At 37.4% G+C, this 25,292-nt stretch overlaps 1 protein-coding gene across 5 annotated transcripts in view; it reads left to right on the top strand.

The window, feature by feature from the left end:
• FUT9 (fucosyltransferase 9) overlaps positions 1-25,292 on the top strand; it is a 104,188-nt gene that overhangs the window by 66,704 nt on the left and 12,192 nt on the right. For 2 of the 5 annotated variants that reach the window (XM_085056316.1, XM_085056317.1), the window contains exon 2: positions 5,377-5,470. The exons of 2 other annotated variants lie outside the window; for them this stretch is intronic. In XM_085056316.1, coding sequence (XP_084912442.1) covers positions 5,404-5,470 — 67 coding nt within the window. In that variant the 5' untranslated portion in view covers positions 5,377-5,403. Of the gene's footprint in view, positions 1-5,376; positions 5,471-7,761; positions 7,861-25,292 lie in introns of those variants that run through there. One more of the 5 variants, XM_085056318.1, reaches the window with a different exon arrangement.

Raw genomic sequence — 25,292 nt, 5'->3', positions numbered from 1 at the left:
TAAAACCCTCATCTGCTCCCTTAGGTTTTTAACCAGGCTCCTCTCTGCACTGCCCTGCTCATATAAAATACAGCTGCCAAAACAGCCATGTCAGTTGACATGACAGATTTGCCTCTGTTCTGAAGCTCTATCTCCTTCTCCTGTTTCCTACTACATCAGAGTCAGCTTTTATGTTTTTGCCATTGTACTCACCTTGGAACATGTCCATCTTTATTCATTTAGCTGCTGTGGTATCAAATACCTTTGAAGTTCCCTCTAGATTGCCCTTTAATGCCACAATAGGTTCCTCAAGTTGATCTTCCTATTAACACCGAAGGAAAGAAAATTTAAAAAAAAAGACCAAAAAAAGAGAGAAAGTACTCTGGCATGAATTCAGAAGCAAACAGGATGGCTGATATAGATCTACTTTAAGCTTTCTAAAGCCATTGAAACCTGCATACTTAAATGCATGATCTTAATTCTGCTATTTTTGTCTTACCATTCTTCTCTTTTGCTGCCATCATTTATTGTATCTTGGCTCAGGCAAAATATTTCTTGTGGCAAATTTTCCACCTGCAAGAGAATGTTCATAATGCAAACACAATGAAATTTTTGTTTTGATTGAGCCCTCTAGGAACTTGACAAAACATGTTATTATTACAATATTCTAGAAACTGCAACTAAGTGTTACATCAACCAGTTAAACTACATCTTTATAAAGAAGTGGGTTCTGTTGTCATACAGTTTTGCAAAATATTATAAAAGTTTGAGCTACCTGATGACCCAAATCAACTCCGTTATGATATAGGCTCTGTCCATCATCTATTACATAGGCAAGACATAAATGCTAACACAAAAGTACAAGGCAAATTCTGCTGAATAATAACATGTATTATATACAAAAAAAGTACTTATTTTCAATTTGAGCAAAAGTGATAATTTTTCTGGTGATATATAGCATAGATTTGAGCCATCAGGAAATGACAACTTCCATTTGCGGTCTTAAATTTATTATTTTCCATATGTTTTTTATAGTACAGCTACCCTTTACATGTATTTAAGCATTTCTCAGATAATGTAACACACTCTAAGAGTATCTTTTCTACTCATAGTAGCTAACATTAAAAAAAATACTAAAACAAGTGCAAAAAGTAGATTTTAAAAGCTGAAGACCCTGTTTGCAGATGCAAGAACCAACGTCTAATTACTCCATTTATGATCTCTAAGAGCATTGAGCTTGCTCGCTCAGTCCCCAAGCTCACGTTTGCAGAAGGAAATTCAAAAAGAGCTGAACAAGTGCATATGTTAAGCAACCTGACCTTGACTCTGTACTCTCTACATTATGCTCGTGATGTCTTTGTAAACTGTTGTTTCAGCTGAGTTAATGACTACAATTCCTAGACAAGATCAGACTGAGAGCTCAGGAGAATGCAGGTGACTCAGAGCTAATGCGATATCAGACGGAGCAAAAAAAGAACAAAGACACACACACACACTTTTGATTTCCCTGAGGGTGTAAACAGAGACACTGAAAGAAAAGTCTATTGGAGGAGAGGGAGTGGGGTAAAATGCCTTTGGTAAGTGTAGGGAGTTAAGAGGTTTTGTGCAGCTATCCATGTTCAATATTTTCTGTAAGAAACTGCTCAGAGCATCCTGGAGAGTCTCTCACCAGGACATCTCACAGTAGCAAGTAGCTGCTAATTCAATTTTAACTTAGTATGTATTCCTGAAGTACAACTTTGGCCTTTTAAGCACACATCTAATGAATGCTTTAAGCCAAGTGTTCTTCAGCTGCTGGAAGTGAAGGGTGTTATCCCCTGGAGCTGTGCTCCAAAGCCTGCTGTGTGCTTGGCACAGGCAGAGCTTTATCCTTAGCACACCAGGATAAAGCAAGCTACCAACTCAGTTGACATCCTTGCCCTGCACACCAGCAAGCTGGGAATATTCAAAAGGCTTTGACCCAGCTTTGCTGGAGAATTTGGCATACTCCAGAGAAAACCAGAGGCTAATCAAGAGGCATTTTACTGAGAAAGTCAATGACTGTGAACTAAGAGAAATCTTTAAGTGTATGAACCAGATAAAAATCAATGTTTTTTCACATTTGTTACCTCAAAAAAGCAAGAAGCTCTTCTCTTTAAATCTGAAAATACTTAAACTACAACTGAAATATTTAATGGGTTTGAAATAGTTAGGAAAGGGAAAAAAGTGTATGAGTCTACAAAAGAAACCTTATGTTTCTTATAGTGTGGGAGGGTTAATTTGCACTCCTCCTTTGCTCAAAACATTACTTAACATACATGGTTTAGATCTGTCATTTTCACTTGTCATGCCCAGTGGCTGGGATGTCCAAAGCTGTCATTCAATAATATGAAATTGTACTTTTTTCCTCCCTGTATTATTTTCTGTGAATTCAAGACCAGTCATACTGACAAATGTTTAATTCCCTTCAAGTCTGATAGAAGAGTATATGATTCTCTCCTGAAAAGACTGTTCTTCTTCATCACAGTAAAACTTATAAATAAGTTTTGCATGTTACTAATACCATTTAAGATTACAAAGACTAAATTATCATTTAAAAGAATAAATGAAATAAATAATTAAATAACTAAACCACAATCTTTTTTCCCATTTTCTAATTATCTTATTGTGTAATTTTCTTTACCATAACACTTTCATAAACCATTTTTGGACCTGTGTTTATTGTGGACAGATTTTATTTTCTGCTGGGCTTTTTTGTTTGTTTGATTAATTTCATGTTTCTAATGGCATGATGGAATTTATATCCTGGGCTGGTGCTCACAGTTTTCAAATAAAAAGCTCTCCATAGTCTCCAACATCCTAGATAGTGACACTGCCCTTTAGATCTTTATTTTAAAAGAAGGTAGAGAAGATATGCACAGACAAGAATTCTATATACACTATTCTGCACCCTGTTTATAACAGTTCAGGATCTGTAGTTCAATGTAGTCTGTAAACAAGATATAAAATGTTTCTGATGTCACTGCATTTTATACTACTGCTCATGAGAATACATCTATGCAAATTCCACAGAGCAGGGTGAAATGTGGATAGGAATGAGTCCTGATCCCCTGGTTTTGTTATTTTGTTAAATATTTTGTGTGAAAGCATGAGGATATTCTCCATGCAAAATAAAGTTCTTTTTTATAACCAGAAGAGATACATGCACCCTCTCCTAGTTTATGTTGACAAATAAATCGAGTGGGAAGTTCTGCTTGCTCAGCTGCATCAGATAATTAAAGATGTTGAAGACCATTGTCAGCACACCCCAACCCAAAGTAATAATTTGTGACGTAAGGCAACTAATGACAAGAAAATGTTTTCATTAAAAAGACCATTAACTTCTTTATATTATATTTCATAGGAAATTCTTTTAAGATATTTGTTGGCAATTACTTGTTGATTCAAAACAGCAGTACTTGTTCATCACAAATATTCTGTAGTTTCTCTGAACAATTCATCTGCATCAATTAGGGTGCATTTGGCACATATGTAGCCTTTTTCTTGTGGCTACTGCTTGAGAGGTTTGCTTAATATTCTGTCTGTGGTACCCAGATTCAGCAGCTCTGTGGGCCAGACCTGTGCTTCAGGAACTCCTCACCTGCAAAACAAATCTTGTCTGTTGCCCATGTGAATATTCACCAGCTCCACCAGAAGCAGAAAGTTGTGGGGTTTTTCCATTCTCCAGGACCTGCATGCTAAGCCTGGACACAATGAGTTCTGTGCTGATTTGGTGGGGTTTTAAACTATTAGATTGTGGTAAATATATTTTATCTGGAAGATACTCTTTACTCATCCTTCTGTGGAACTGACAGGTAGACTTGAATGTCACTGTTCTTCGCTGCTTCTGAGATCAATTTGGGCATTAATTAGATTTAAGAGACATGAGAAGGACTTTATATTTTTTGCTCAATACATTTCAGTCAGGGTAGTTGTTGGATACAAGGCTATAAAAAGTAAAGATTTTTGTATGATAAAATAGCTGGGCAAAAATATCAGAGCTTGGTAATAGCGAAAGAACTTTAATTATTCATCATACTCTGCAATTCTGTCTGTATTCTCTCGGAAGATATAAATAATAAACAATTAAGGCCCAAAACCTCTCAGCAAGCTGACTGTCATTATTTCAATTTTATAGAAAAACTGCAGAGCAGAATAATTAAATGCTTTGGTTAAGGTCACAAAGTAAGTCTGCTGAAGATGTGCAAATAGATTCAAACTCTGCTGATTCCCATTTTGGCTCCTTAACCGAAGAACAGGTTTTTTCTGCAACACATCTCTCGCTCATTATACATCTCTTGCACAGTTTAAATTAGGAGCATCATTAAGAAGTGAAGTTAATTACCTTCTCTCCTTTTTAAAACTATTTGCTGATTTCTATATTGAATAGATTCAAGCAGTTTTCTCATGCGTTTATAATGGTGAAATATCTAAACACAAATCTGAAAATAATCATGCTGCTTCTCCATGTTTTCATGGTATAAACAGCCAATAACACCCACAGCAACCTTATTAAGACAAAGATTAGCAAATAGAAGGGTTTAATTGGATTCTGTTTTCAAACATATCAAAGCCCTAAAATACTAACATTTACACTCTCCTTTATTTCTTCTTTATAGGCAAACCTGTTGTTATGAAAATTAAGTCACTGTTTGAACCAACAAAACTTCTACACTTCTCTAGTGAAATGGGGTGGTCGTTTTTCCCAGTACCTTATAAAACAATATGTAATATCTCATTTTCAAAAGCAAGTACGAAGGATGGAAAGGGCAGAATCTGAAGGCAGGGATGTTAATTGCTTAATATAATACCCAGAAACTTTAGTAAATTCCTCCTGGTGTATTACTTGAATTTTTAGGTTCTGACATAAAAGGGAAGCATTTGACTTATGGGCACATATGGAAATATCTCATATAGAGCCTAGAGAGTCAAAGTCTCATTGAAGAGGACTTAGGCAACCACTTATGTTCTTAAGTTCAAATGTTAAGGAACCTGTGGGACATTCTACCCTCTCAGCTGCCATGTAGGCTTTCTGTCTCTGGAGACCTCTGCATTCAAATTGCCAGTGAAGTCTTTGAAGTCTTCAGCATAAAAATCCACATATTGGCTTTTTGGCTCTGAGGAAACCACAGACCTTTCTATTGTGACTGAGCTACCAAAAGCCCAGGGATATCTCATTACCCTGCTAGGATTCTCAAACCAAAATGTGTTCTCCCTGCACTACTTCTCACCCTGTCACCATTTTTGGAGCATGACTGAGCTCCACATAAGTCAGCATGGAGAGAGAGAGGACAGATATCTAACTGACATGTAGTGAAAGCACTAACTTATGATGTCACAAGATGTCCTTAAAATGTGTTTTGTTTCATTTTAAAACAGATATTTACCCCTTCTGCAGTCTGTCACATGAAGCTGGTGTATTCTAGGATGCATCACAGATGGAAGATTTTGTCTCCACAACAACAATGTTCTGGTGAGAATCACATTCTGTTACAGTAGTAAAGTATTTAAGTCTCACCTGTGATGCGCAAAGACCTTAATTTCTGAATTCTTCCTTATAGCCTACTTGTTAGATTTCTTTCCTGGAAGATAGGAACCCAAATCAAACAGAGAAGGTATTTGGATTTGATTCTCCTATTTTCTGGAACAGCATTTGAGACAACTGCTCCTTACATTCCCACTTGCCAACCCAGAAAGAACTGACCCTATTTCACTTGACTCTAAAAGACGATTTTTAACTCAACATTCCTATAAGAAATAAGCAACTAGTCTCCCTACCAGACAGTTACTTTGTGAATTACTTACTGAGTAGTCTCTCTCTTTTAATATGAAAGTAGCTTATAAAACCAACTTACAACATATGCCTAACTTTTAGAACATTGAAGTCCCAATTGAAATGCCTGGGTTAGTTTTGAAAACAGTGATGGATTTCTAATGCTCATGGATGTCAGGTGCTGTTAAAAAGTGTGACCTTAATCCTTCTGCAAACAGAACACTAATGCATTTTACCAAGCTTACTGTTTTAACTTGGGACTTTGTAGAATTTGGCAACATATAGCTAGAGCTTGAATTACACTTGATCTCAAAACTATTAGTATGTACTAAATGAGGAATTTAATGTGGCCACCATCATTAGATTCACATAGTAAAAGTTAACATTCTTTTTCTCTGTAAAAGAGTTAGTTTCATTAAGATTCTTTATTAAATTGCTAGTCCAAAATTAAGTGATTTATTTATATTCCATGTAAAACAGTTAGAAAATATAATGCAAAACATAGTTATAAAATACTATGTAAGAGGCTTTAAAAAGCTAATTTTATGTATGTCTTTGCAGAGAAATGGAAACACTTGCTGACCCCTAATATTTAACCTTCTCATTGTCAAAACACTTTTTTTTTTAGCTCCCACAGAGAAGAGGTTCTGAAAGAAAATAGAAATGAGTCTTCATTCATCCTAATTATCCTTATAACAAAGTTATAAAACAATATATTGAGCTTACTAAGAACGTATTAAAGTTGTGATATAGAAAAAATAATTGCCTCTGATCACTGAATATGAAATTCATATGTCATTAAAAAGATAGCTCTGAATTGGAAACTGTGTTTTGGGGAAATAATCTGAAGTAGCTGAGAGAAGAAAACTAAAGAAAGAATTTGGGGTAAGTTTTACCTCAGGGACAGTGGAGTCCACCACAAAAAAAACCTTTTCAAAACGTTTATTTGCAATGAAATTTAATAGCAACATTCCACAATGGCATAACTACACCAATAATGTAGTAAGTAAGAAGTTAACATGGGACTCCATAAATACATTTTTTTTCTAACGTGTAACTGCTGCAGTCTACTTCTTCTTATTGATTTCTTTGGGTTTAGATCCATGTCAGCTTAAAAAGCATTTGAAACATCTCTGAAAGTAATGAATAGATGAACGGAGACTGTTAATTCTACTCTACTACTACTCTGTACACTTACAGTATACAAAGGGAGAGAAAATGTAAAAATAATAGCTATACTGCATATCAGCCTGGGGTATATTTACCTAGTCTGCTTTTCCTCTGTACCCATCAGTTTTGTCCTTCTTCCTGTTATCTTGCGACTAAAAACTGCTCTTTCCAGGCTTTGAAGTCATACTAGAATAGAAATTGTATTTTCTCAACTTAAAAAACTTAGTGTCAATAAAAGTGCATGACAATCTTTCAAACACAAGCCTTTACACACAAGAACCATGCAGGATATTATTACCTGTAAGTGCTTCCTGTGAGCAAAGTTCTGACCCCATTGCCCTTTTGTGTAAAGTAGTAGAAGTGCTAAAGGATTGTGATTCATAAGGACTGTCACAATGTCTGTTCTGTGCAAAATCTTTGCTTCATGGTGGCTCTGGCCATAATCAAGAAGTGAGCCAGCTCTGCCCTGTGCTCTTTTTTCAGGGCATCAGTGCAGTCAGCCCTCCCAAAGTCATGCTGAAATGTTGGGTACATCAGCTCAGGTAAATTACTGCCATTGCTCACCTGATAGCTGAACTAAAATTATTTGCTTTGGTCTTCTTTGGAAAGCAAACACATTGAGGCTGTAATCTGGTGATCTAGACCTACCAGAGATGCAAATCAGTTTCTTCTGCTATTAAAACACCCTATTTTGTGGACTTGACATGACACTGAGATTAGGAAGTAATCTGATAGATCACTTTTTGATTTTTGCTTTTCCAGTCTGCTGAATCTCATCTGCGCTGATTTGCAAGCCCAAAGCTGTCACAGATCCCAATTACTCATTTAACAGAGGATTCAGTCAGTACAAGGGAAACAGTTACACGATATTAGTTACACGATAATTTCTGTACCTACTTTCAGAATGCTGTACAAAGAAGGTGAGTCATTTTAACTCCATTTTATGTTTGAGGAAACTAAATCAGGCATAAGATCTGACTTGCCAGTGACCCCATCAGCTGTTTCAACATGCAAGCAGACCAGGTACAAAGTCGTCAACACTCAAACTTACAATAGGTTGTTCTCATTTCTACTTTCTGTCAAAAGTATCATCACAACTTCTCTTTTAGGGTAGTCTAAAGTTTAGTGGTATATGTGAAGGAATTAAATTATATTTTAAAAGTGTAAAGAAGTTCACACTGACTTAAGCCTCTCTCTTTTGGTGTAGAGGGAAATTTTATTTGATATTTATTTAATATGAGTCAAGTCATTACACTTTCCACAGTTTCTTAAAAAAAACTGGTTTGTTTACAGGCAACATGTCTGACTGTACCAGCATTTCCAAACCCAGGCTGTAATAGTCAGAAATCCTTTGGGAGCAATGTTAAAAACTGATACCTTGATTAAGTAGTAAGATTGACAATCTGAGGAAAAAGCTGTGGAAGAGACTAGAATGTGAATGGGGAGTACATGTGCGTTTGGGAAAACTTGCTGCAGATCAATGTCCTGCTCAGAACAGACAGTTTTGACAGTTTAGTATGACGTCTTTGCCCAAGAACAGATATTCTAGATCTGAGAGCTCTGTAAGAATCCTGCCTTTTTTTTTTTTTAACAGGATAAGAAAAGAGGCACTTTTACTATTTATAGCATAAGTAGCTCTGAAACTTTCTCTTTTTTACATTTCAGTATACCTTTCTCCCAGAGAATAAAAGTTTAATCTATTTTTTGTAGTTGCACAAAATAAACCTATTCATATTTCTTCACGTTTTAGGAGTGAGTACAGTGTTTTTAGAGCTGCTGGCAAACTACAATCATTGCTTTCCTCACCAAATGTGCAGACAGCAATGAGTATACCATTCTCAGGGAAGAGGAAGAAGGAGTTTTTGTTTTACCAGTGTTCTCACTGGTAGAGAAGTCAACAGAGGACAGGAGTCTAAAGTTCATGGATCATTTTAGGCAAAAAAACAATAAAAAACAAGAGCAAAAAAAGAGTGCAGAAAATACTTCCCCACACATGTTAACTAACATAGCCCCAACATGCAGTAAAACAGGACAGGAGCATCTAATCAATGGCAAATTTCTCTGAATTGGAACAGTTATTCTGTAACAGTAATAGAGCTAGAGCTGTTCAGACCATGTATACGCCTCTGATGAGTTCCAAAACACAGAGAATATCACCCAAATATTTTTTTACTCTGGGTCTACTCAACTGTTAAACTAGTTCCTAATGAAGCATTGCAGCCAAGTGTATCCAGCACAATTTTGCTCCAGACACAAAATAGTCTGCAGTCATGGTTCAGACCCACGTGGCATCAAAAAAAGGAAAAAAAAAAAAAGATAGTAAAAAAGAATATTTGTTTAAGACTATTTCAAACCTTCCACGTTAAGAGCTCTCTGCCTTGAGAGAACAAGCAGTGAATTCTATATTGCAAGTACCAGTGAAACTTGGGAGCTGCTTTCCTACAACCTCTTAATAGGATTTTTTTTCAACCAGGACTGTATTTTTTCATCTTAGTTTTTGGGGTAGAGCACATTACTTTTTCAAGCTTTGCGGTACAGCTGTGATTCCTAGAAATGAATGTCCTTGGGAATATGGAAGCTCTGTGTATTCACTGTGCTGCAGAACCCAGGAACCTCAGGCTTCCTGGATTTAGGCTTACCATGAAATTGGATAAAAAACAATAGTGAAAACGTTTCTAATAAGTTTAAGCTGTGGGAATTTTTGGGTGTGTGAATCCATATGCATGTGTGCAAGCATACAGGGAAGATACTACCAGGCATGAATTATATCGGTTTTGCTCTTTCTTTACCATCCTTCAATGTTACAGGGTCCCAGGAGTGATGTGCGCTGAAGGCTGGCAATTCTCATCCATGTTTAAATGCTCCTCCACAGCTGTCTAAGCCAGAGAAGTTCACAGCATAGGCAAACTTTCCTGCCACATTTAGCTGTTCAGATCTATGTTCTGCAATGTGGCTGGGAAGCTGAACAAGCTAGGATTATTTAGAGATGTTGTTCAGCTCCTTGATTGCAATGTTACTTCCCTCATCACAGACATTTTGATTGGTAATCTGTAGTGAGAGTCACAAAGGACAATGTTGATGTAATTAAGACGCTAAAATGACAGTGACAGTGTTAGTTGAGCTATGGGAATGACATTCAATAAGTGGGTTTCATACTCTGTATTTACCACAGAAATACACCTTCAGACTTATGATGTGTGATACCAAACATCTGCTGCTGTTATTACAGAGGCTTATTATTTAGGGAATTACAACAGCTTTCAAATCAAAAGACAAACTGCCGATCTATGAAGTCCATATTTTGGCTCCCCCTATCTTTTTGTTCTTAGAAAAAAGTCTGTCTGTTACCCTATCCCAAGCCTCTGTTTGGAATTATTCTCCTTAGGAGACTTTTCCATTAAAGCCAAAAGGGATAGGGGCTAAGAATTACCTTCACTGAATCATATATTTATTAAGCTTCCCTTGCTTTGCTTTATCTAAGTGATTTTTCTCCTTGGCAGCTACAGAAAGAATTACTTTATTGTGTTGTACTCAGTTTGATAATAGTTATACTCTCTATCATTCTATGGTTTTGTTTACTATGCCACTTTTTATGGCATCATAACTTGACCAGTTTGGAGTATAGATATCTTGATAGCTTAGTGGTCATATTTATGCTGTGGCCAACCAAAAGGGAAAGGTTGAGAACAGTGATTCCCAATTACATTTTAGAGTATTACCAAAAAAAAAAAAAGAGTTTACCAAACTCTTTTACCAAAAGTTTTGTTTATCAAAAAAAAAAAAAACAGAAAACAAAAAAAACAGTTTACCAAAAAAAAAAAGAATATATATATATATAAACATATTAAAAGTGAGTCCAGTATAGAGCCTCACTAAAGGTAAGAAGAGGACCAGGGGTAGATGTTGAGCCTCATTCAGGCTCTAGATCATGCTGAGGAACATGGGGAAAAGCAGCTTGATTCAGAGCATCATCCTTAGTCACTGTGCTGTCACCTGCAGCCAGAGTCTTCCAGAAGACCTGAGAAGCAGGACAGTGAGAGAAGTGGGTTTGGGACCAGAGCTGAACACAGTCAGAAGAATACAATGCCTCTTATTTCAAATGAGGTATTTTTATGGCAATCTACACAAAGCCTGCCAACCACGCGTCCAGAAAGTGTACGCAAAATAACAGTGTTATAACCAAAGTCATGGGATTTTAATTCATGCTCATTAACTGGATAATGATGACACCTGAAAGTGTCAGTGATTAGATCCTGAAGTCATTTATAATTTGGAGTGTCTGCTGCTGGGGTAACGAGGTCTAACTCCAGTAATGAATGAGCAGAGTGAGGCTGGTATGAAATGCATGTAAGATTAAGAGCCTACAGGAAACTGCACCACATCCACGAAAGTAAATGTAGCACCCTTAGTGCAAACACTTGTAGGCATGGAAATTAATTCTGCATAGTAAATAACATAGTAAAGCCCTGATTCTTAAGTTCTCATTCAATTATACAGAATAAATAGAACAGCAGGACATATATTTTATATGTCTTTCAGAGAAAAATAACTATTAAGAAGCTGCCTCTGTTCTGCCAGCTTTAATCTGGGCAAATCTGGTGATCCTGTCTCTCCTGAACACTCTTGAAGTCTTGAGGCTTCCAGTTCTTTAGGACTCCTTGTGTGACCACTGATAATCTTTCCTCTTTCTCAGACAAATAGTAGACAAAGAAAAATATGCAATGCTTCCAAGTCCTTTTCTCCCAGTCTTCTCATAGGTCTTTATTCCACCAATTTCCATGTATGAAATAATTGTTGTTGGATTAACATGCTGGGCCCTATAAAGAACATTAAAAATTCTGTTGATGTGTCTTAAAATATGCAAATGCACAGTAAATAACAAACTCTAAATTATGACAAAAGTGAGGAAAAGGGGCATTGGCAGTGTTGTTTGGCTAGTTCAGTGAAGGGTTGGAATGTTGCTGGAGCTGACAGATTTCCTTAGTTGTTTCTAATCCTGAGAAATTGAAAAAGTCTGACACTGCCCAAAAAAGGAAAGGAGTAAAGATGAAAAGAGCATCAGAAGAATGATGAGTAGGTAACAGTAGATGGGAAAAAAATAAGGATAGGCAGTTAAGAGGGTGGGCCAATCTGTTAGTAGGACCATGATGTCTGAGGTTCCAACCATGAGGAGATTCAGCAGCATTGTACATGTGCTGTCAGAGGTACAAGCTCTTTAAGGCAGATACTTTGAGGTGCCCTTACCTGAAAGCTTAGGGGACACTGGGGAGTTTAGGGGACACTGGCACTCCTCTGGGTGCTTGCTGCTAGAGCAACAGTTGCTGGATTGTCTCCTGATAGAAACTACTAATTACTCAGGCTGTGTCTGTATCGAGGTGAGATGCATTTCTTTCCCCTTTCCTTTCCTTTAGAAGGTAATTCAGTCATACAGCTCACGAGAAGGATGCGATGCTGTTGTCGTATCCCATCCTGACAGCATGTGACAGTGTGTATCTCTCCTTCAAGCTTGATAGCAGAAGACATCTTCCAGCCACTAAAGGAACCACAAATTGATAGCTGGAATAATTTTTTGTGCTGTGCAAATTTTTGTAACATTGAAATGTTCCATTTTTGTTCAGGGCAAAATTGAAATCTTTCAAACATTTCTCTGCCTCAAGAGGTCCACTGACATTAAAGCAGCTATAGGCTTCCCTGGAAGTTTGTTTAAAATATGAAAAAAAAAACCAACATCCTGAGAAAAATTTTAACAAACTCAAGTTTCTCAAGGTAGATTTTTGTGTTGATAATGGAAAAAAATAAACATTTTGTGATCAAGTTTCTTTGAAATTTCATAGATCAAAATATAGTTCTGTGCACAATGCATCAGAATGAAAAATCATTCGAGAACCAGTTTATTAAGAGAGAATAGGAAACAAAGGACACAATTCGTCTTGCCCAACGAAAACAAGACTTTTCCACCATATTTTATAGCTTCTGTCCAGTAAATCTGAGTTTGTCTTCTACTAGCAGAGAACATGTTATACACTGAAGGATTTTGGAAAAGAAATAAAAAAATTGCTCTTCATTTCAAAGAATTACAAGAGTGAAAAAGTTTCTATTGCTCTTAAATTTTGTAAATCAATTTCGTCCAAAGCTAAATTCTGTGCCACATTTGCCCGCACGCTATACTTTTTATCTAATTTTCCTTATATGTGGCAGTTAAATAAAACAGTGATGTAAAATCCCAAAGGGAAAATAAATCTAGGTAGAGTAATCATGTTATCAACACATCAGCTCTGCAAAACTCTGTCTTGCTTCCTTGCACAAAATGACAATTTAAAGTGTCTTTCCAAAAGACTCCTGGAGATTATCGTATTTTATTCTCTATTTAGGATTAAAAAAATTCTTAGACAGCCTATTTGAAGTATCCTAGTGAAATACTTACAGTTCAGCTCAGCGTTATGTGCCAGTCTCAGAGAGGCTGAAGTGTAATTTATTTCATTTTACTTTCATCAGCAAGTCAAGTTCATCCATCCAAAACCAGCTTTTCTGGATGCACACATTTCATTTGTTATCATTTTAAGTAGCACAGAGTGCAGTCAAATTCCAATATCTGTCAATCGCACACAAGCAGTGCTAAGCAATCTTCTACTTTCTATTTAAATGCTTACACCATGAACATTGAATAAATGCTTGCTTGGCATTCAAACAAACAGCTTAAAGCAGAATACTGCTTTTAAATTGTAAGGAATTTTCTAACTATTTAAAAGGTAACTGAAAACTCTATTTTCCAGTTAATATTAAATTATTTGAATCTATAAAAAGTATCTGTGCATGTAGTTACTCCTCTAAAATCCAAAGTAACCAAATTTTTAAAAATTCTCCTCTGATCTTCAGAGTCTTTCTCTTCATTTGTTGTACCAATTGCTAATAACAGGTATCATTGGGAGCTCACTAGAAACTACATTATTTCTTCTCCTTTTGCAACAATACTGGGTCTTTATTTGTTCTTGTGACTTCATTGCTGTGTTTGTTGTCTGCAATAGTGATTTGCTTTGGAACCATGTTACAGTTCTGAAATAGATTCCCTGGCTGCTTCCTCTGTTGTTCTGTTGGTTCTCTTAGGAACCAACAGAACTTGTGACTAAGGTGTGCACAAACTATTTTCCATTTCAAGAAGAAATAGTGAGAGTCCTTGTTTCAAAACTTCTGCAAAGGTTCCTAGGGATATTTAGCTCCAAACCAAGAAGAGCACTGTAATACCCTGGGATAGCATGATCCCTGCTTACATTCAACTGCAGGGCTTCCAAAACAAGCAATTTTTTTTGTGCTACTTGCTTAAAGGAATCAAAATATATTGTTATAGTACTTATAGTTCATGTGGTGTATGTATCTATTACATAAGCACACATTAGCTGCCACCTGCTGATTAATCCATAATGAACACCAAACTAAGTCCCAAAATCTCCTCCCACCTTCATATGTAATGGTACAATGCCTTCCTTGTTCTGACCTGGGAAAGCTTTCTTTAGTGGTCAATCCATCTGCAGGATAAAAGCATCCCTGTAAAAAAAAAAAAAAAAAAAAAAAAGCCCAAAACAAAGCACAAAAACAAAAAACAAACCAAGAAATTAATTTTTTTAAAAAATAAATAAAAAACACCACCTTTAAAATATCTTATTCTAAGATGTTCTTAGAATCTTATATTGTTTTGTATATTATTATTTTAAACATGCTCATAAATCTTAAGTATCTGTATTGGCAACTAAAATTATTCCACTAGAAATAGCTGGTTGAAAACAATTATGTTTATCTTATTCCTAACCCAAAACCTCAAAAAACAGAAGACTTGAAAGAAACTGAGCGGTAATTAAAAAAGAAGTTGATAATAATTGCTGATGCTGGAAATGCAAAAAGGGACAGGATATAAATGAAACCTAAACTGGAAATTAAGAATCCTTTATATTTAAAGTTTTCTATTCATGTCAGCTATATCAATAAACATGATTATTTGCTTAATGGGTAACAAATCCACCCCATTCCCCTATATGATATATTTCATCAAAATTCTAGTCTGAGCACCTGTCTGACTTGCTACAGATTTTATCCAGAAGTCTAAAGGCAAATTTCCCATCTCCAGTCATTTACACTGAGATCTCATGCATCTCATGCTGTAAATAATCTCCAGCATTGCAGGATTCAGCCTGCTGCTGTATTTCCTGCTGAAAGAATTGTTTCAGAGCAATGTGCTCTTTCACATCCTTTCTGATAAAAGGGTTAAGGCACATAAGAAAGAAAAAGATTTTATTTCTCATATAATAATAATAATGATAATACCAGTCTCTACTTTCTGTCTCCTTTTCCCATCCACCCCTCCCCAGCTCAGTGCCCCAGCGAATTCGATGCTCTGTTTCCTTCCCTTGTACTTGCCAGGATGGCAGCAGCAGTGAGTCCATTGCCCTCTGCACCCACTGGCTGACACCTTGCAGCACATCTCATCAGGATGACACAACAGTAGCATATCTCACTGGGACACTGCCTCTGTCCAGGGCCAGCAGCTTGGGCAGGGCTGCCTTAAATATTCCTAAATTCATTGTGTGTGCGTGTTTGTGTCTGTGTGTGCATACTACATATATGGAGATGTAAGAATATGGATAAAAAATAAATATAAAGCACAAGTGTTAAAATACATTTCAGGGAATTTGAGGAATTACGTGTGTTACAAAAACCATATAAATATTTTGTGTGTGTGTGTGTGTGTATAAATAAAGCATACATAGACATATATATTTATATTTATAAAATGTTGCAGGTGTGAAAGCTGAGAAGTATTTCTAAAAGGTGATTAAATCTTTCCTGAAGTTACAGATTGTGTGGCAATGTATGTGTGTATAAGGGAGAGTGTTTATCCTTTGTACCTTGCTCCAGTGTTTAGATTCCCTCTGCTCTGACTTACATCTGTCTTGCTGTCTCCTGAGTTGCCTTAGGGTTTTTATTTCTAAGTTAACTTTAACCAGAAAGGAATAGCTTTTGGGCTAAATTTCTCTTCTTACATGTTGCTGCAATCCACTGAAAGAACAAAACCCTAACCATACTGAAATTAATAGGTTTTCCAGTGTTTCTGTGAGCAAGATTTCATCTCTGATACTTCTTGTCTTTCAGCAAATCCAGCTTGCTGGTAGAATTTCAACCCTTTCTGCAAAAGGGCTGTGTTTTTTCTTATTTTAAAGATCACAGGGTCATTGACTTTAATCTGATTAAATCTTCCATTTCCCTGTACTAATTTACCTCAATCAAGAAGATTTGGATGTGTTTTCAGAGATTTGAAACAAAGATACCTAACAAAGATATATCATCTGAATAAATGCGATATGACTGTCTTCAGGTGAAGTTTGTTTGAAGTAAAATGTTTTATCCCACAGATTTAACTGTTGTGTTGCAAATTTAAATCATAGTTGTCAAAATATTTGTTAAAATTTTAATGATATTGGGAAAATTATCTTTTCTGTACTTAATTTCCACACCTCTACTCCACATAAAGCAGTTTCAGTAATAATTTTCTGGCTGTGCTGTGATTAAAACTTTACGCTTGCAAAAGTCCAAAAGATTCTTTAGGGAAAGGCATTTCAAAAATGAGAACATTGTTATTACTAGAGCAGCATTTTGTTTTGCTTCTATGGTACTCTTAATTGGCAGATTTGAAAGTATTTTGTTAAAGGAAAGTAGTCTCACACTATGGGTATCTAGGAGATGATAAAAAGTGATTAGCACCCAACTCAAATTAAATTCCACCCAAACAACTCAGGTTAAACTGATAAAAGAGCCAGAAGTCCATCTACCACCTTGTTCTCTGTCATAAATATGAGACTTGTCAGGCCCTAATTGCCCTGGTAAAACAGTGCTGTCCTTCAGCAGACCAACGTGCTTGTTTGCGAGATAAAGATTTCCTCACATTATTATTATTGCTTTTGATTAAACTTCCGTTATGAAGACTATACAGGCATATATTCTAGCAGAAACTCCAAATTTAATTTGGCTGGGAAAAAGTCCTTGCAGTACTTTAACATTTGTTTTGCGTGACATTTGACCACAACTGACCACACAGATCAAAGGCTGCTCTCAACAACCACCTTATGTGCTGAGCATTAGCACATCGGGTTATTACACCAAAAGCTCATTAGGGTGCCTGGATCACCCACTTACTGCAGGTAATCCATTGGGCACCTACAAGTGGGACACACACCACAAGCAGTGGAAGAGGCTGACCAGGACAGGACTGGGATTTGTCTTCTTCCATCCCTCACCAAGATACATCCAGTGCTCTGAAGGAATGGGTCATTCTTGGCATTCCAGCTGGGAATCCTCCCTTGAGAGCAGGGAACTAGTCCCTTCCTTTTATGAAGAAGTTAGGAATTACACCTTTTGAAACACAGCCAGAAAACTATTTGCCCAAAATAAAGACGGGTTTTTGTGGTCTTTCCAACAAATGAGATTTAAACCATCTCTTCCACTTTCTCTTTACAGAGTTGTAAACTGCATGGGAAGGAAGCTGACTGTACCTTCCACTGCTGCAGATGTGCCCCTGGGCATAAATCACTAGGGAGTCAATAGGCAGGAGACTGAAAGAGGTCAAAAGAAAATAGTGTTGTCTTGATTAGCAACTAGGCCTCCAATGAGGGGAAAAGGATTGTCCCCTCTATTCCTAAAGCCCTTCACATGTTGTAAAATCGACAGACATTGTTGTCTAGGAGCTAGGAAATCTTTAAGGAAATTGAAATATCTAGGTCTGAATCACTTCAGGCTGAAGAAAGATTCATATCTAATAGGTCATAGCTTCAATTGCTGCATAAAGGGACTTAATCCTATGCCTGTTTCCTTTAAAATCAAACAAAAAGCAGCTGTTACCAGTGCATTTAAGATGGAGTCTGCTCTTGTAGGCACATCTATATCCTTAGGGCTAAGAGCTGGGGTAATAGCTAGTTTATCGATTTTGAATGGCTCTTCCTTGTGAAGAATGAGCCCCTTCTGGGGATGTGTTGGCACCAGGCAGCTAAAAGCACAGGAGTCTGAAAGGCAGAGGGTCAGAGAGAGTTTAAGCATGACCAGCACTAAAAGACGAATGAACAGAGGTTTTCAGGGTTGCAAACACCAGTATTTCCCCTGATCCCTACCAGTAGTGCCTGTTTCTGGTTTGGGGCTTCTTAGGACTTGGGATAGCTTAATCAACCAGGGATTTCGGTCCCTCTTAATATTTTTGTCATCAGATTAGTCCTACCCTCATTTGCTAAACTGTATTAACTGCATGGATTCACAGTCTGTTTAAAAAGGCAACTGCCTGCCATCACTTTTTTTTACACCAATGTCCTTAGAGCAAAGAAATACGGAATTAAGTGCTGCTGACCTCATGTCTAGACCCCTTTCTTAAACTTCTACAGTTTATTTCCCTTGCTCTCTTTCTTTCTCCTTGTATTTCCTATCTCCATGGACTTTCTTTAGAAAGTAACATTCTGAGTAAGATTGCTATATAAAGTCTTCTGTGTATTGTTGGAACAAAGGAGATCTCTTTCTTTCCACTTTTTAAATGCCTAGTTTTAATAGGCAGTAAAGTGGTAACAGAGAAAGACTGCAAACCTTGGCTGCAAACCTTAAGATGGGAAAAAGACTACTTGGCAAATTGTATTTCTAAGCTACAGTAAATAATTTTACATTGAATTGTTACGGTAGCAGCAAAAATTTCATTAATTCATTATTGAATTTTTTCTCTATTAAGAGTAGAATGACATATGACACTAAAATCCAGTAATTGAACATTAGAATCAAATGCAAATTGAACATTGGAATTAAACTTAGACTGCAAATATTTAACTTCTCTTTTTAACAAGCCTAAAAGGAAGACAATAAGCTAAGAAACAGCAAATAGCTTGAGCCCTTTCAAAAGTCGTATGATCTCTGCACTAACTCCTGGTCTGCTTTGTACAATGTATTTTCAACAGCCTGCGCAGAATATTCTTTGCTCCTATGTTCTAATCTTGAGAGCTGCTCTCAGAGGCATCAGGGTATATGTTAACCTGGACAGTAAGTAGTGAAAAGAAAACATCATTGTAGAACATATCTGTGTTTGTAGCTACTGGAGGATTTTTCCATACAATTGTTCCTTCAACCCATTCCTCTTATGTATTTGTTATTTCTTCACTGCAGGACTTCAGGTTTTTTCTTTTCCACAGAAAAAGTCTCTTCAGTGACTTTGTTAAGCTTTTTATTTCTCAGCTTGTTATACTTGTAGTTCCAGCTGTCTGCTCTTGCTTTTGTTATGCACACAAAGAGACACTCCAAGAAATTGACGACTGCTTTCTCTCAACTGAGATTTTGTTTTCTCAGAAGAATGTGCAGTTTGAGACATTGAGGGATTGTTAGTTATGCTGGTTTTACATACTGTCATATTGGGTTTAAAATATACTTTCATTCTTGTTATATCATGCTTCAGGTTTTGGAGAAATACGTTTTTGTTTCAGTCTGTGTGCATGCATATATTGTTATTAGGAAAGTTTTTGAAAGTACTTTGTGCGGATCTTGCTCTTTCTCCCTGTGTTTGAGTAAAAAAGCACTTGGATCAGACTCTTGAAAGCCTTGTTCTTGTTTTCAGTATCCAAACTTTATAGTATTATATGATCTTTGTAGTAAGTTGCTAATCTTGCTTCATCAAGACAAGCATTTCATTCAAGAGTCTTGTTTTATAATCACCTTCTATCTTACACTCACCAGCTTATTGCTTTGAAATATTTAGTACTACCAACACAAGCCATCTTGAAAACCTAGCTGCTGGTGCACAACGAAAATGGTTGGTGCAGTTTTTCCATTTCTCCAATTAGTGCTGGTGTCCTTATGTTCACAAGTGCTCTACAATCCATCACTTACTTGGACTGCACTTTTCCCAAATGGAAAATAAGCAGCCACTGGTTTTGGCACTCAGTATATTACAATATGAAGGATTTGTATTCTCTGTACACTGACTCTAACCTGAAGCTTTGAGCCACTAATGGGCTTTTAGGAAAGCTGGAACAGTGAGGTGTTCTGCTCAAGGCACTTAGACAACAAATAGCAGAACCTGGACGGGAACTCGTGGCCATCCTGAGTCCTGTGGACCAACACTTAGTCACTTCCTAGCTCAGAATAGTCAAGAAACCAAATTCTGTTGGTTGTATTTGTAAATCAAATACCCATCCTTCCACTCTGTAAAGAAAAAAAATCTAATTTGTAAAGAATATGGACATTTTTTAAAAATATGCCTATAAATTATCACCTCTCTTCTCTGTGTTGACTGCAATAGTAAATGACATTTTCCAGTTCAGCCACAGAGCAGATTGCCACTGATTTGAGCACTTCAGTTGCTTTCTTTTGGCTCTAGGGCAGTGGTTGTCTCACTGGCAACTAGTATCCATAGCACAGAAGACTTGCAAATTAAAGCAAGAGCACTGACCTGCATCCTAAAAAAGCAGTTATATCAGTACAGATCCCAAATCTAGAGGTGTAATGAGCCTCTCAAGGAAAAGGTGCTAGGCAGGCAGAGAAGTGAAATGTTAAGTAGACATCAGATTGTGGGGATTTTATGGTATTTCTTAGAGGCCTCTCAGGCTTTCTTTCTTGGCTACAGAGCTATTTCATAAGTTGTGTTGCCACTGGCAAAATCCTCACACCTATTAAGTTGTATCTGCAAAAAAAGACAGCATTAAATCTCAATTAAATTTTTTGAGCTTGCTTATGCAGCAAGATACAGCAGTGTAATTACTGCACATAGCCTCTAATCATGTCTACACAAACAGCTGGTGCTCAGAGCTCCAAAAGCCTTGCTTTGCCACAGAACTAATATACCCTACAGTAAGTGTTCAATATTAAAAGTAGGCATCCTCTGCTTTTTCCTGATTCTGATTTATCATCCTCATAGGAGAAGGTGTTTTTCCACTGTACAAGGGAATTACATATTAGGAAATCAGTCAGAAGCTACTGTGATTTTTTGATGGGGAGTTTAGCTTATGTGCACAGGGATGCCTGTGGTTCTTCTGCCACTTCATGACCCCCCCCCGCTTGGCTTCTTTCACATAATTTTCACAGCTACTGTGAGTTAATCGAGGCTTTCTGGTGGGCGGGTGGCCATCACAAATACATAGCTTGTGCAGGTATGTTATTCATATTTCAGCTGGCTGGCTGCAGTTTTACAAGCCAGTCACAAAGCTTCTGAAGAGCTCTTTCTGCAGTTCTGGCAGAATCAGAGAGAGCAGCAGCTTGCTGTTCCCAAATCACATGGAAAGAAGGGAGGAAGAGACCACTTGCTTTTGGAGCACTTTTCTTTGATCAGCTTCATTTTGTGCAGAGCCTTTTCAGGGTTTTTGAAAGAGACATGGACTGGCTTGTGCTGCATAACTAGGATGAGCTTTATATTCAGGAAGATAAAAAGCTCTTTCCTGACAAGGCAGATAAAGTTTGCTACTAAGCTACAGTGGTGAAGAACTCCATTTTCTGTACCTAGCCCAGTATGGAAAGCCACCACCCCTTTCACAGATTGATGTGTGTCATAAACTAGCTGTGATGTGGACAAGCAAAAGTGGAAGTTAAGGTAAAAAAGGCTCTGTCTCTGCATGTTACCAAGGTTGGCAATGTTGGTGAGGTTTTGATCACTTTGCATGCATTTATTTTCCAGTTGTGCCAAGGGAAGGAATGAAGAGTACTTCTATACCCTCTGAAAAAAAGTTAAAAGCTCAGAATTAGAAAGCAATGCAGCTGCCACATGGAGTGTCCTGACACTAACTACAGATTTTCTGGAAAGGTTTCTTGCTGATAGGACTTTATTATTTTTTCATGTGTGGCAGTGCTGGTGGATATAGGGTCACTCCAGTATGGACAGCAGTGATGTAGCCATTTTCCTCTGCTATTCTGAGAGACTCAGAGTCCCTGGCTAAAGTCTTTTGCTGTACAGTCGGATCACAGAAACAAACCACTGAGCTGTTGCATAAGCAGCTGGAGAGTGACAGTGTGTGACTGCCATGGAGAGAGGGAGAAGATAGATGACAATCACAGGGGAAGGCTGGGGGCTGCTGAGCCATAGCAGGATGCTGTGCACTACACACCAATTTGGTGAAGGAGGCTCAGAATAGAGTTTTTTCTGCAGCAAGAGGCAAGATTCAGAGATTCACAAAAAAAGCAGTAGTATCCCATCTAGCAATTCACAGGAAGATTTAGGTTAAGCCTTTGAAAACAGGGACTTTGTTGTTGCTGTTTTCCACATAATTTTTTACTTTCCTTTGCATTTTTTCTGTGTACAGTGTGGCTATATGATAGTTTGCAAGACATCTTTGAAAATGGGGGATGTTCTTACTAATTTATTCAGCAATTCCTTTCGGTTTTAGACTGCCAGTTTATGTTCTTATTAGGTGTCTTTTATGAGAATCTCTTTTTAGTATTATGAGTACACGGCTGGAAGGAATCAAGTGAGGTTATTCTAGCCCAGCTCTAGGACTCAGGGGCACAATCTGATCCCTCACTGCTTAGTGGTGCTTGTCTAACCTGTTCTCACCAGTCTCCAGTGATAGGTTCTGCACCATCCCTAAGCAATCTATCTTAATGACTACCTGTCCTCAAGGTGCTCTTAGATCATTTTTCTAAAACTGTTCAAGGTAAAAATTACCATGGCTGAATAAAACGATTCTGTACTGTTCTCAGAGTGCAAATACACAAAACTGGAATCTGTGGAATTAACAAATAACCTGAAAACAAAGGAGGTGGAGAGGGGAAGGAAAAGAATGTTGTAAACAGTAGAATAAAAATATTCAGTCTGAGATCAGCAGCTCATTCAGCTTCCAGCCTTTTAACTCTGTGCAGCTCTGTTGAGCCTTTTCATACTGGGCTGTTTTCAGAAATCTGTGGACAGGCATGGAAATGTGTGGAAGCAAGCCTGTGTTTGGATGGTGGAGGGAAAATTCCATTGTTCTGCTTGCAACAGAGGAAGCTTAACTGGGAGTAGTGAGAGTTAATTCCAATAAAAAGGAACACTCTTCAGTCTCAGAGCGCTAAAGCAAAAGCACTTTGGAGTGTGTCCACACTGCAGTGACTTGGAGATGAGAAGTCACACACTGACTATCCTGAGGTAATCAGGTTTCCTTCAATACTGCAGGTGAAAATGTTCCAGAGAATTGGAAGTGTGGTCTAAGAAAATACAGCTGTTAGCATAAATTCAGCTATGCTATGGCCAAGGCTAGTAAAACATGCCAGAGGACAGGCATGTTTTCTTTCTAATAAGTCATTGTTATCTTTCTAATAATAACAATTATTTGCTTGTGGTTCCTATCAGTTCCCACTGCATTCAACTCTCCTTTTATAGCCCCAGGGTACCTACCTAGCCTGTCTGCTTCTAAAAGTACCTACCTCTGACACCTCTGTTAACCTCAATGTCCTTCTGCTCTTCACCCACTCTGATCCCGGGAGTGATCCTCAGAGATTATCTTGAGGTTATTAAGTGTTTCTGCTTGAGTGATCCTGAGACCAACTGGTGGTGAAGACAGTTAGCCCTGAATGCTGAAGAATCCTAAGATGTGAAAAGTTACATAATTTTTTTAATTCATTATTCAGTGTCCATGCTTTTAAAATCCTTTGCTCCATCTTTATTTTAAAATACTGTCCTTTTCCTTTGGAAAATCTCAGTACTAGACTAGTAATGAAAGTTATACCTCTACAAGTAGTGATATATTTTGGGCTACTGGCAAAACCTGGAGAAATTGGTGTAAAAATATGCCAGTGAAACAGGCATCAATATTGTTGACCAGAAAGGCTATATTTTCTCCCTCCTGCAGTATTGCATAATCAGAACAAAACTACACCTGTCCCATTCTAGAATGATTGAGAAGTCCTGATTGTGATAAACATATGATAAAACAGTTTCCATAAAATTCAATTTTATTTCTTAATGAACACAATGAATTCAAAAACCAGACATTTTTGCAAGCCTTGCCTGGTATACTTGGGGTTAACAGTGCTGATACCCCATTACTATCTCCCTGTTTGTGTGCAGTTGCTTGCTGACAGAATGCCAAGATTTCCACTTAAAAAGAAGCCTTACTAAGTTTTCTACGGAGAAAAACAGTCTTGTACTGATGAAATACTATACTTTCTACTTGGGAAAAAAAGCACCTAGAAAATACTTGCTACTCCACAACACTCTGAAATGTACTTTATAACAAAACTATCAAAAGTACAGAATTCTTCCAGCTGGCAAAAATCTCAGTAAACACATCTCTTTGACAAAGTTTTCCTTTCAGACTCCGACATGCATGGGGGAGGGAATCCACAAAAAGGAAATTTGTGATTCTGTGGTAGAAGGAAAGCCGTGAAAGAGGAAGGGTGAACTAAGGTGACTTGCCTGGATGGCTTGTAACTAATGTATCCTTAGTGTCGCCTTTCTAGTGAGGATTACAGTGTGGTGTTGATGCTTATCTTGGGCATGAAAGAGAATAAGAACACAAATAAATATGGAAAAGGCTCCTCATTTTGGAGAATATTATGAAAAAAAATCTATGAATTCTAGTGCACTATAACCTTTATGTCCCAGCTGTACAGACAAGCTTCTCTTCAAGAAAATCCCTTCCAACCCAAACCCAACCCATGGTGCTACACAAATAGTATTTGTCAACAAGTGCTTACCATGTGCTTTCACTGTACTTACTGCTGCCTGGCTGTGCACAGGACTCAGTCCCAAAAGCTGTGAAAGCAGAGTTTGCTGGTCCATTCCATAGGTTCCTCAATCTACCTTGTGAAGCACAGAAGCCGTTGTTTCTGTTAGCTCTTTATCATGAAAAAATGCTGCTATTCCCACTATATATCTTAATAGTTATTACTGGAGCTAACACAAAATGGAATACAAAAATAGAATAAATGAAAAAATCCTGTTCAGCTCCTGAGGATATAGGTAAGTGGTATTTTTAGGAGTCTGCTCAGGTCTTCTGCTTCCTTGCAAGACTCTCATTCAATTTTTTAACGGGTCTTGCTTTTAGAACCCTTTTCCACCATCCCATTAGCAGTAGTTTCAGAGCAAAACATGTCAGTGATGCTAATACATCTAATGGATCTGTGAGTCTGTATAATGAATGGTTAGTTCCCTGAATCCAAAGGGCGAAGAACTATGAAGGACTATACAGCCTGGATGTGGGTTAGTATTTTGGTAAAAGGCAAAATCTAAGAACCATGATCCCAGATCAGGAAGAGGCACATAATTTCACCGGGCAGCAAAGCCAGGAGAGGAAATCAACCCAGAAGGGATAAAAATGGGTAAACTCACCTGTTTAACACAGTCAGATGTTCATATTGGTACTTGGAGTAGCACAATCCA

The sequence above is a fragment of the Lichenostomus cassidix genome, chromosome 3, assembly GCF_008360975.1.
Source record: "Lichenostomus cassidix isolate B80296 chromosome 3, HeHo_3.0, whole genome shotgun sequence".
NCBI lineage: Eukaryota > Metazoa > Chordata > Aves > Passeriformes > Meliphagidae > Lichenostomus > Lichenostomus cassidix.
The sequence above is the reverse complement of the archived record's forward strand: the minus strand, read 5'-3'. Positions and strand labels throughout refer to the sequence as shown.